Source organism: Loxodonta africana, chromosome 12, assembly GCF_030014295.1.
Source record: "Loxodonta africana isolate mLoxAfr1 chromosome 12, mLoxAfr1.hap2, whole genome shotgun sequence".
Taxonomy (NCBI): Eukaryota; Metazoa; Chordata; class Mammalia; order Proboscidea; family Elephantidae; genus Loxodonta; species Loxodonta africana.
Window position 1 is genome coordinate 79,811,736 of NC_087353.1, and position 12,371 is coordinate 79,824,106.

Below are 12,371 nucleotides of genomic sequence, written 5' to 3' on the forward strand. Positions count from 1 at the left end.
TTATTATTACTTCTATAGCCTCATCTTTCTTAACTCTCACCCTAGCCTCCAGCCTCCTCTCAGTTCCTCAAAAGCACCATTTTCCCTCTGGTCATACGTGAATTCTTCTGCCTAGAAGAGCCTTGTTCTTTCCTATCCCTCTTCATCTAGTTAGCTCCTCCTACTCCTCTTCTCCACCACCGTTTGTTGTAACGTGGTGGCTTGCATATTGCTATGATGCTAGAAGCTATGCCACTGGTATTTCAAATACCAGCACTGTTACCCACGGACACATTTTAGAGGTGCTTTCAGACTAATACAGACTAGGAAGAAAAGCCTGGCCATCTATTTCCAAAAACTAGTTAATGAAAACCCTATGGGAGAGGAAAAAAAAACACTATGGGTCACAACAGAATATTGTCCAATATACTGCTGGAAGATGAGGCCCCTAGATTGGAAGACACTCAAAATACACAGTAGCCACAACAATGGACTAGAACACACCAATAATTGTGAAGATGGAGCAGGACCAGACAATGCTTTGTTCTGTTGTGCACAGTGTGGCCATGGGTCACAGCCGATTCAGTGGTGACTAATAACAACTCCTCCTTTAGTACTCGCTCAGCTCAAGCCCACCAGTCTCCATCATCTTTCTTTGTTTATATACTCTCCTAGAACCATTTTGCTTTTCTTCAAAGTACTTATCTCACTTTATAACTACACATTTATCAGTGAAGTTATTTGATTATCTCTCACTAGAATATGTCATATGAGAGCAAGGACTATGTCTGGTTTTGCTCAGCATTGCATCCTCAGCATCCAATACCCCAGAACTAGCCCACTTTTAGTTAAATGAATAAATCAGTTAAATACATTTTGACCTATCCACAATACAGTCATGAAAAAATTGTACATATATATAAAAGACACACACACACACTGTTGGGAACCAGGAGTCTCACTATAGAAGGGAAAAACAAATCAGAATGGCAAGTGATAAAAATCTGGTGGTGTTAGATTTTATTTGGAAGTATCAGTATAAACGGGCAATCTTTTAAATATGCATGTCCTACCTCTGTCCACAAAAAAGGCCCAGATGTAATAACACCCCAGCAACAATGAGCACTCTAGTGCCTGTAAGTTGGTTTCTAACTACCAAGTCCCACTAGAAGAAACCAGGATTCCTTGGAAGAGTGACTTTTTTCAGGTCCATATGACAGGAAAGTACAAGATGTTCCTGGAAGATTTTGTGCCAAAATAGGAAGGAAGCACTCATAGACTGCTAGGGATGTGTCAGAGAGATATAGGAGCCAACCATACAGGGTGCCCACTGACCAAATTTGAAATAATTTGAGCATCAAAATGAATGACAATAATGGACCATAACACATTAAATGAAAAAAATCCATGAGTTCACAGTGATATTATATAGAGAGAGAAAGGGAAAGCTCTTCTTTATAAAGGAATGCCAGTCAACAAATGTAGACTATCTTATGGTCAACAATGCAAAATGTATTCAGGTCTGGATTATCGATGGATGCTAAAATAACTGGGTACATGTTTCTTGGGGAATATACTTGTTACTCATTAGTTACAAAGGCAACTTTACAATGGAACAATCTGGCAGACACAACATTAACCAAGTGATTAATCTAACCCATCACCGGGGACTGGAGATTCTGTGTCTCCTGATGGGATGCAATGAGAAAGTACACGTCATCATCAGTATAGTATTATCCTTCTCAAAAACGTGCAATCTAATCCAATCACAAGGAAGCCATCAGACAATTTGAGACTGTTGGGTTGGGGACATTCTATAACAAAATTACCCTGTATTCTTCAAACATATCAATGTCATAAAAGACAAAAGATGAGATGATTTTTTTAGACTAAAAGAGATTAAAGAGGCATGATAACCAAATGCAATGTATATATATTGATTGGATCGGGATGGGAGGGTAGGTGAAGAAGCAGCTACTAGAAACATCTGTGGAAAAACGGGGGAAATTCGAATATGGATTGAATATTAGATGATAACACTGAATTAATATTAAATTTCTTGGGTGTGGTAACGGTAATACAACATTCTATTAAAAATACATTTAAGTGCATGCATACACACACACACAGACAAATCTGGATATTATGTCCAGAATCAAAAATGTTATTACTGGATGGTAGGTTGAAGGTGATTTTCCTCCTTTCTTGTATTTTCTAGATTTTTCTAAAATGAACGCATACTGTTTATCACTTATAATGTCAAATTAAACTGTTTTAAATTTTTACTTTTCACTGCATAATCTTTTATGTCTTCTGAATTGTACCATGCGCATGTATCAACTATTAAAATAACAGAAAATCGTAAAGGCAAGATAACCCCCACCCAGTGCCATCGAGTCGATTCTGACTCATAGCGACCCTATAGGACAGAGTAGAACTGCCCCATTGAGTTTCCAAGGAGCGCCTGGCGGATAGAACCTAGAAAATACATCTGTGACATCTGATAAACAATGGGGGGGAAATCCTTACTATATAAGGATCTTTTGAAAAAATACAACCAATTTTTTAAGTGGTTATTTCTATCCAGTTATTTCTTTCATTTTGGGCTATCTACTTCTCTATCCTAAATTTTTATAGCATGCACTTTTGTTGCTTTTTATGATATAGGTAAAAAGACAGTTATATATTTTAAATAAATTACTTATAAATTAATTGGAAATCAATAAGTTCCCAAACAGAACAGGCAAGAGAATAAGCAATTCAAAAGAGAAAAAAAAAATTATTTTTATATCTTTCAAACTTGTTATTAATCAAAGAAATAAAATGATACATCACTAATTGTCTAAGAATCTGGAAAATTTCGAGAAAAAACATAGAGCCTAGAGCTGGTGACGGCAAGGGGAAATGCCAAGGGTGGGAACTAACAACAACATTGACAGGCACAAAAACAGGAAGAAACTTTCTAAAGGGCAAGGTATGACAAAAATCTTTACGACAAAAATCTTTAAAATGTTCATTTCCAAGAATTTCCAATTTTGAAATTTATCCTAAGGAATAAATAGTTTGGCTCAAAAATTAATGTGTAAGATTGTTCATAATAGTCTTATTTATAATCTAACCCATTACTGTTGAGTCCATTCCAACTCATGGCGACCCTATAGGAGAGAGCAGAAGTGCCCCATACAGCTTCCAGGGAGCACCTGGTAGATTTGAACTGCTGACCTTTTGGTTAGCAGCCATAGCTCTTAACCACTACGCCACCAAGGTTTCCTTATTTATAACGGTGGTTAAAAAAAAAAAGATAGTAAACCACAGTTATAAAGTGGCTGCCAAAAATCCTATTTTAGAAAAACATTTAGTGACATTAGAAAACGTTCACTATATTGAGTATATAAAACTGTATAGGCCCAACATTTTTAAATATGCATATGTATTTGTGAAAAATGTGTATTTATGTTTGAACTACTGGAAGAAAAAGTAACAAAATGTTGACAGTGGCTCTGAGTGATGAAATTATGGATATTTTAACTCTCTTTTTAATTTTTACTTCTTGAGGTGTATTTTCCAAAGTACTTTCTAAATTAAAAAAAAAAAAAATCTCTTTTTAAAAACTTCAAGTGGAATCATTAAAAATCTATACCCCCATGGCTGACTAACAATACATTTCTCTATCTGATCCTTGAGGGGGCGGCTCTCTTTTCTTCAATAATGTCCATCAGCAGTCGGAGGAATGCAACCTATTCCTTGCCCCAGCTTCATTCTACTCTGCTCCAGCAGGATGCATGGCCTTAACACCCTTGAACCATTGTGACAATGGCATTCTGGCCTTAACACCCTTGAACCATTGTGACAATGGCATTCTGGCCTCTGGAAGCTTCCCACAACCACTGTGCCTCTCCCACAACAAGGCCTGACGAGAGAGTGTGCCGAACCACTGCATGAATCATCAGGAACCCGAACAGTAAACACTCCCTGGAATGTCCAGGCAATTATACCCAAATGTAATTAAAGCGTGTAACTATTAAATACACCGAGTTAGTGACACACACCAGCCAAACGGCAGAACAAGGCCTTCCTGATTTCCTGATTTGACAGCAGCATGCGTCACAAGGTCTGTGTTACTTAAAAATGCATGATGCTTTTTAGCAGATATGGGGAAGCAACTGGGAAAATGGAACACACCACACATTGTTCACCCAAATGACAGTAAGGAGTGCTTCGCTCTCAGACGACATCTGAGGGAAGCCCATTCTCTTTATATCTTTCATCCTAGCGCACCTCCCCTGCCCTGAAAAACTTGCTGTTGCCCCTTCAAAAGGCTCCTTTCACCTACTTCTGCGCTTACACTTACTTCTAGGGTTGAACTGTCTAAGCCTTTATGATGACTTGAAAGGAGGAGAACACTACTCTCGCAGCGTAACCTGCTGCCAGTGGGTTACCACTAATGTCTATTTGCCTCACTGGTAAGCCTGCTCACTCTCTAAGCCCCTATAGAAGTGCCCATCACTTCCCCGAGCGTGCAAAGCACAGAGGCAGCACTGGTTCTAGGTAAACATATTAAACAACAACTACTTCCGTAATGGCAATGCTTTCAAGGACAAGGCTCCGATATCTGTTGAGGAAGAAAACACCGATCCATTGCATTTCTGTAAAATCAGTCACCTGAAAAGGCAAACAAACCCAGAACCTACAAGCCTCAAAGAGGGCAAGTAAAGACAAGCTAGAGAGCCAGGAGGAAGGAATGTTTACGTAGGTGGGAGAGCAGTGCCATCTCCAAGCCCTTGGCAAAGTGGGCGGTAGTGTCATAGAACTCCAGCAGTTTAGTGAGCTCCATCTCGGGCCCCGCCCTCTCCACGGCTGAGCTGAGGCAGATGGGCAGCGAGGGCACCAAGGCCCCCAGGGTCTGAATCAGCAGCACTGTCACCACCTCATGGGGATTCTTGAAAACCTGCAGTGGGAGAGAGGTCTCCGCGTTAGCACAAGGTACCAAAGAGGAGCACAGCTTCTAAAGACAAACTCTGTCACTGAACAGTTTGTAAAGAAACTGTCAAATAGGAACTTCATTTACTGTGTAAACTTTCACCAAAATCACAATAAAATACTATTTAAAAAAAAAAAAAGACACAGTCTCCTGAATCGTTCAAGGAAATCCCCCGATATCCGAAAAGTATTCTAGTCATGAGCTACAAACTTAAAGTTGTCCTCACTGCAAACGTGAACACACTCAAAGTGGCAAGGCTTACAACTTGTCCAAACAACTGGCTATTTCCTGTCTACCACTGGCCCCAAGGGCCTAGCTATTTTCAAATCTACCAAAGGCTTTCATGTGGTATTTAATGGTCACCAAAAATCGGCTAGGGAGAAGGGTGAGATGACAGAGCAGAGTTTGGGGGCTGGGAGGTGGGGAATGAAACAGAACTAAAGAAGAGCAATTCACTGACTCAGAGTTAGAAGGGCCTTTAAGTACCTTCTCAGACTGGCCTGCACCTACCTCGAACCTACCTCTCCTCTTGACACAGCTCTTCAGTCAAGATGGATCTTTCATTCTTTTTTTTTAATACTTTTTATTTTTTGTTGTTGTTGAAAATATGCACAGCAAAATATACACCAATACAAGTTTCTACGCGTACATTTCAGTGACATTGATTACATTCTTCAAGTTGTGCAGCCATTCTTACCCTCCTTTTCTGAGTTGTTCCTCCCCCATTAACAGTAACTCATGGCCCCCTAAGGTTCCTAGCTAATCTTTTGAGTTGCTGTTGTCAATTTGACCCCATATACATAGATTTTAAAAGTGTATAATGCTCAAGGCACACATTCTTTACTAGTTAAGCTAAACTATTGTTTGGTTTTCAGAAGACTTCAGGGATATTTTTGGTTTAAGGTTTAAAGATTATCTTAGAGCAATAGTTTTGGTGGTTCATCAAGCCTCCATGGCTCCAGAGTGTCTGGATTTCATGCGAATTTGAAATTCTTTTTTGCACTTCCCCCCTTTTGATCAGGATTCTTCTACAGAATCTTTGACCAAATATTCAGTAATGGTAACTGGGCACCACCCAGTTCTTCTGGTCTCATGGTAAAGGAGGCAGTTGTTCACGGAGATAGCCTCACATCCCATTTCCTCCTCCTCTTCCTGATTCTCCTTCTTCCTCTGTTGCACTAGGTAAACAGAGACCAGTTGTGCCTTGGATGGCTCCTTGCAAGCTTTTAAGACCCCAGGCACTATACAACAAACTAGGAGGCAGAACAGAAGCACCAAACACATTATTAGGCTAATTAACTAGGATGTTCCATAAAACCATGACCCTATACCTCCAAACCAAGGAACCAAAACCCACGAGGTATTTGGTTGTACACAAGCAGCCTCAGCAGCTACTTTCTGTTGTTGTTGTTCTTGTTGTAAATATATCTGTCACAAAGCTTTTGCAAATTTAAGTTTTTACAGGTGTACGACTTATTGACAGCACTTACATTAACTGGCTGTGCAACTCTACCCTTTAATTAATGCAATTTTTCCATCACTGTAAACTGAAGCTCAGTACCCCATAAGCAATAAGCCCCTCTCTTCCTCCTCTCTCCCACCCCTGTTAACCACTAAGAAATTTTGGTCTCTATACATTTTCCTGTTTTTGTCTTTTTATATAAGTGAGGTCAAACAATATTTGCCCTTTTGTGATTGACTGATTTCACTCAGTGTAATGTCTTCAAGCTCTATCCATAGTGTAGCAGGTATCAAGACTTCATTTCTCCTACTGGTTGGGTAGTATTCCATTGTATGTACATACCACATTTTGTTTATCCATTCATCTATTGATGGGCATTTAGGTTGTTTCCACCTTTTGGCTATTATAAACAGCGCTGCAGTGAACACTGGTGTACAAGTATCTGCTTGAGTCTCTGTTTTCAAGTCTTTTGGGTATATATCTAGAAGCAGAATTGCTGGGTCACAGGGTAGTTCTATTTTTAGGTTTTTGAGGAACTGCCACACTGTTTTCCACAACAGCTGTACCATTTTGCATTCTCACCAACAACAGATAAGGGCTCCAATATCTCACATCCTCACCAACATTTGTTATTTTGGTTTTTTTTGTTGTTGTTGTTTTATCCTAGCAGGAGTGAAATGGTATTCCATTGTGGTTTTGATTTGCATCTCTCTGATGGCTAACAATGCTGAACATCTTTTTAAGAGTTTGGTGGTCATGTGAATGTCTTCTTTGGTGAAATGTCAATTCAAGTCCTTTGCCCATTTTATAATTGGGTTAGTTGTTTTCTTGTTGTTAAGTTGTCAATTTTTTATATACATTTTGGTTACTAACTTCTTGTTGGAAATATGGTTTCTGAAGATATTCTCCCAGTTGGTAGCTTGCCTTTTCACTTTTTTGGTAAAGTATTTTGATGAACAAGGGTTTGGATCTTTTATTCTTAAGGACTACCAGGAATAGTCTATCCAGAGTCTTTCAGGTTATAGACTCTCTTATTCATTGAGAGTCTTTCTTACCATCCCATGTATTATAGATCTCTTGGAAAAAACCTAAGTAATATACAGAGTTCCCTGTGTGTGTGTGTTGGGTGGGAGGGGTTTCTCAAAGACCCCCAGTGCTGATACAAATGCCTTTATATTACAACACACTTTAAAGATGCACAAACGTGAAACAAGATATAAGAACCGTTCTTAAGCAACTGTAAGGCAAAAAAGGAATATAAATTCAAAAACTATAAAACCAACAGAATTCAAAATAATAGGACAGGTAATGATGATGTTCTGCTGCAAATAAACACCCTTTTTGGTCATTACTGTGGTCTGAATGCTATAGTACACGTCCTTTTAAGTTGGGCATGCCTATACTACTCTAACCACCTCTCTTTATTCACACTACTAAGAAAATGTCCTTTCTCAAGTGGGCTATGACGTTAAACAGCTTTAACTTGGCACCACCATTCATATCACATAAGCAACAAGTACTTTCTCGTTAGTCTCCAGTGTAGCTGTAACACCATGCACCCACTGAAATCACTTGACAGCAACTGGTTATAAGGTGGTCATGCACATAATCCAAAGTGTGCTTATGTCTTTTTCTAAGATCATCACTGAAATGGAAAACAAAAATTTTTAATTCCCATAGAGAACTCACAAAACTTCAGTGGACACCTGCTTGGTTTACGAAACCCTGTGTTAGACTCTTGGAGCCTCCCAGCTGGAATGTGAGAGGAAGAAACAGAAGAATGGGCCAAACGAAACTGACAAATGACAACATGGCCAAGCAGCCAACAAGGCTCCAATCTGTACTTCCTGAGCAACAGTCTTCCAACTATTTACTGCACGTTACTGTTAGATGAGCCACTCTCACTTGGGCATCAACAATTGGAATTCGTATTTTCCCAATGGCCTTCCCAGACCTGTTTTCCTTCAACTATTTCTGCTGGTGGACCTCTATTCAACCAGGAAGAAAATCTTTCTGACTTTTTGTTCTCTCACTTCCTGTTATCAGTTAGCAGGTCCTAACAGCTCTTCATTCTCGAACTGGGTACCTTTCACTACATTGCCATCACCATCCTACAGCGGGCAAAAGGTTCGCACCCTGTCTCCAATCTTTTCCTCAGCAATTCGCCTTCTACATCACCACTAAAATGATGATTTTTTCATGCTATTTTAAAAATTCCTTTTCTATTTTAAATTTTTAAATATCACAAGGTTCACCAATTATTAATATTTTGGCACATTTTCCCTTCTTTCTCTTTCTAAACCATTTGAGAATTAATCGCTGGCATCATGACACGTTAAGGAGATCTGGTGGCGCAGCAGTTCAGGGCTCAGCTGCTAACTGAAATGTCAGCAGTCCGAGCCCACCAGCCACTCCAGAGGACAAAGATGTGGCAGTCTGCTTCCGTAAAGATTACAGCCTTGGAAACTCTATGGGGCAGTTTTGCTCTGTCCTATCAGGTCATATGTGTCAGAATCGACTCAACAGCAATGGGGTTTGGTTTGGTTTGGTTTGGTTTGGTTTGGTTTGGTTTGGTTTGGTTTGGTTTGGTTTGGTTTGGTTTGGTTTGGTTATCATGACATATCACACCTAAGTACCTCAGCATGTGCCTCCTAAGAACAAAGGCACCCTCTTATACAACCACGATACAATTAATCATGCTTAACCTTGATGCAATACCATTATCTAAAACAGTCCAGGTTCAAATCTCCCTAACTGTCCTTTTAATGTGCTCAATAACTTTTTTTTTTAATCATGCAGAATCCAATCACAGATCATGCGTTGCATTTAGCTGTCATATTACTTCAGTCTACTTTAAAAGACCCCTCCAGTTTTTTCTCTTTTGTGGCACTGACATTTTTAAAGAGTCCAGGGCAGTTGTTTTACAAAACGACCTTGAATTTGGATATGTCTGTGTATTTCTTCATGAAGCATTCAGGCTGAACTTTTTTGGCAGGGAAATTACATCGGTGATGTTTTGACACCAAAATATACTTAAATCAGTAATGTCATCATTCGCTCTACAGCTCCAGATCCTCACCAGCTATGTGAGAAAGTCAAACCCTGTGGTCTTGAATTCAAAGTTTCTACTCCACATCTATATTCATCTTCCATTAGCTGCACCGTCGCCCAAACATGCCAGTGTAAAGAGAATCGGAACTTTAGATACTGCCCAGTCCACCTTCTTCATTTGACAAAAGAAACATCTTACTGTGAGAAGGGAAGGAGGTGAAAACTATGCCTGCCTAGAAAAAGAAATACTGACTCCTCCCTTTGCATTTTAAGAAAGGACTAGGCTTGAGTACCTACTTCGCTCTTATCTCCCATTTATACGACTGGGGGAAGGAAAGAGACTAAATAGCTCCAAAGTTCAGACTGGCTGGTCAACCAAAACTATCAAGTCATACCCAGGACCTTCAGTGGCATTTTTAAAATGCATGTTTCAGTTAAAACATACTGCGTCCCTTATGGAAACCCTGGTGGCATAGTGGTTAAGAGCTATGGCTGCTAATCAAAAGATCGGCAGTTTGAATCCACCAGGTGCTCCTTAGAAACTCTATGGGGCAGTCCTACCCTGTCCTATAGGATTGCTATGAGTCAGAATCGACTGGACAGCAACAGGTTGGGTTTAGTTTGGTTTGGTTTGGTTTGTGTCTGTTTTACTAGGAGATTTCCCCTTTCCTTTAAAGTGACCTGGCAAGAAGGGACTCACTGACCATTGGCCAAAGAACAACCAAAGTGTTCAAAGACCATAAGACCAAACTTACCAACTAGGGCTGCAGAGTTAACTTAAATAGCCCATGTAAAAACAATTTGACCCTACTTCACATTATACACAAAAATTAATTCAAGATGGACCACAGACCTAAATGTAAAAGCTAAACAAAGCCTCTAGAAGAAAATACGGATGATACCTTTACAATTTGGAGGTAGGCAACAGATTCTTGGACATAAAATCCAATAACCATTAAAAAAAATTAATCAATCAGGCTTCATCAAAATCAAAACTTCTACTCGAGCCACTGACTAGAAGAAAATATCTATAAAAAAATATCTTACAAAGGACATGTATCCAGAATATACAAAGAACTCCTACAACTCAGTAACAAGAAGGCAAACAATCGAAATTTTATAAATGGGCAAAAGATTTGAACAGATATTTCATAAAGGAAGATGTAAATGGACAATAAGAACACGAAAAGGTACTCAACATCCTTTGTCATCGGAGAAATGCCAATTAAAACCACGATGAGATACTGATACAAACCAACCGGAATGGCTCTAATTCAAAAGAACTGACGACGCCTAATGGTGGCAGGGATGTGGAGCAACTAGAACCCTCACGCACTGTTGTGGGAATGTAAAATATACTACCACTTTGGAAAAAGGCTTGGCACTTTTTTTTTTTTTTAAATATTTAAAAAAATTTCTTTATTGCCTAATTAAGTCAAAGTTCACAGAGCAAATTAGTTTTCCATTCAATAGTTTGTACATGAAGTATTCCATAACATTGATTTCATTCCCCACAATGTGTCAGCACTCTCCCCATTTCTGTCTTAGCTTCCCTGTTTTCTTTCATCCTGATTTTCTGTCCCTTCCTGCCTTCTCATCTTTGCTTTTGGGCAAATGTCGCCCTTTTGATCTCTTATAATTTGTCATTGTAAGGAGCGTGTTCCTCTCCAGTATTATTGCTTATTTTATGAGCCTGTCTATGGTTTGGCAGAAAGGTGATCTCAGGGTGTGGCTTCAGTTCCAGTTCAGAAGTGTGTCTTAGGGCCATAGTCTTGGGGGTTCCTCTAGTCTCTGTCAGACCAGTAAAGTCTGGTCTTTTTTTTTTTCTTTATTAACTTTTATTGAGCTTCAAGTGAACGTTTACAAATCAAGTCAGACTGTCACATATAAGTTTATACACACCTTACTCCGTACTCCCACTTGCTCTCCCCCTAATGAGTCAGCCCTTCCAGTCTCTCCTTTCGTGACAATTTTGCCAGCTTCCAACTCTCTCTATCCTCCCATCCCCCCTCCAGACAGGAGAGGCCAACACAGTTTCAAGTCATCACTTGATATAATTAGCTCACTCTTCATCAGCATCTCTCACCTACCCACTGTCCAGTCCCTTTCATGTCTGATGAGTTGTCTTCGGGGATGGTTCCTGTCCTGTTCGCACTTTTTTTTATAAAACTAAACATACACCTCACCTAACCTATGATCCAGTAATTTCACTCCCAGACATTTACCCAAGAGATATAAAAACATGTGTCTACAAAAAGGCTTATACAAAAAGGTTCTAAACTGCTTTATTCAATAATAGCCCCAAACTGGAAATAGCCCAAGTGTCCATTAATAAGAGAATAATAAACAAGCAACGGTATACTCATGTAACGTGACTGTTATTGCTGTCGTTTGCCTTCTAGTCTTCAGCAATAAAAAGGAACAACCTCTTGATACACACAACAGCATGAGTCAATCTCAAAAACAGGGTGAATGAAAGAAGTCTTTTCAAGCGAACATACACTGCCTGATTCCATTTACATGAAACTCTCGGGCAGGCTAAACTAATTTATGGGGGACAAAAATAGAACGGTGGTTGCCTTCAGGGATGTGAGCACAGGGATTGCCTGGGAAGGAGCATGAGGGAACTCCCCAGGGTGACAGTAACATTCTGCATCTTGATAAGGGATTGGCTTACACCAGTATCTGCATTTGTCAACAAGAATGAAATAGAATATTTAAGATCACTGCATTTTACCACATGCAAATTTTACCAAAAAAAAAAAAAAGTAAATGAAGATTGAACTTGAGTGAACATGTACACTGTGAAGTGAATGAAGACTGCAACTCACTTTGAAAAGCATAAAAAAATAAGATGGGTTAGAGAACAGACAGAGGCATGGATAGATTAAAGTTGTT

General features: G+C 39.4%; 1 protein-coding gene across 5 annotated transcripts in view; it reads right to left on the reverse strand.

Annotated features, from left to right (window-relative positions):
• Positions 1-12,371, reverse strand: part of COG7 (component of oligomeric golgi complex 7) — an 88,242-nt gene that overhangs the window by 55,923 nt on the left and 19,948 nt on the right. For all 5 annotated transcript variants that reach the window (XR_002787888.2, XM_003418900.4, XM_023558834.2 and 2 more), the window contains exon 7: positions 4,729-4,927. Coding sequence is in view for 4 of the 5 variants with exons in the window: in XM_003418900.4 (XP_003418948.1) it covers positions 4,729-4,927 (199 nt within the window). In the remaining variant the exon portion in view is untranslated. The remainder of the gene's footprint in view (positions 1-4,728; positions 4,928-12,371) is intronic.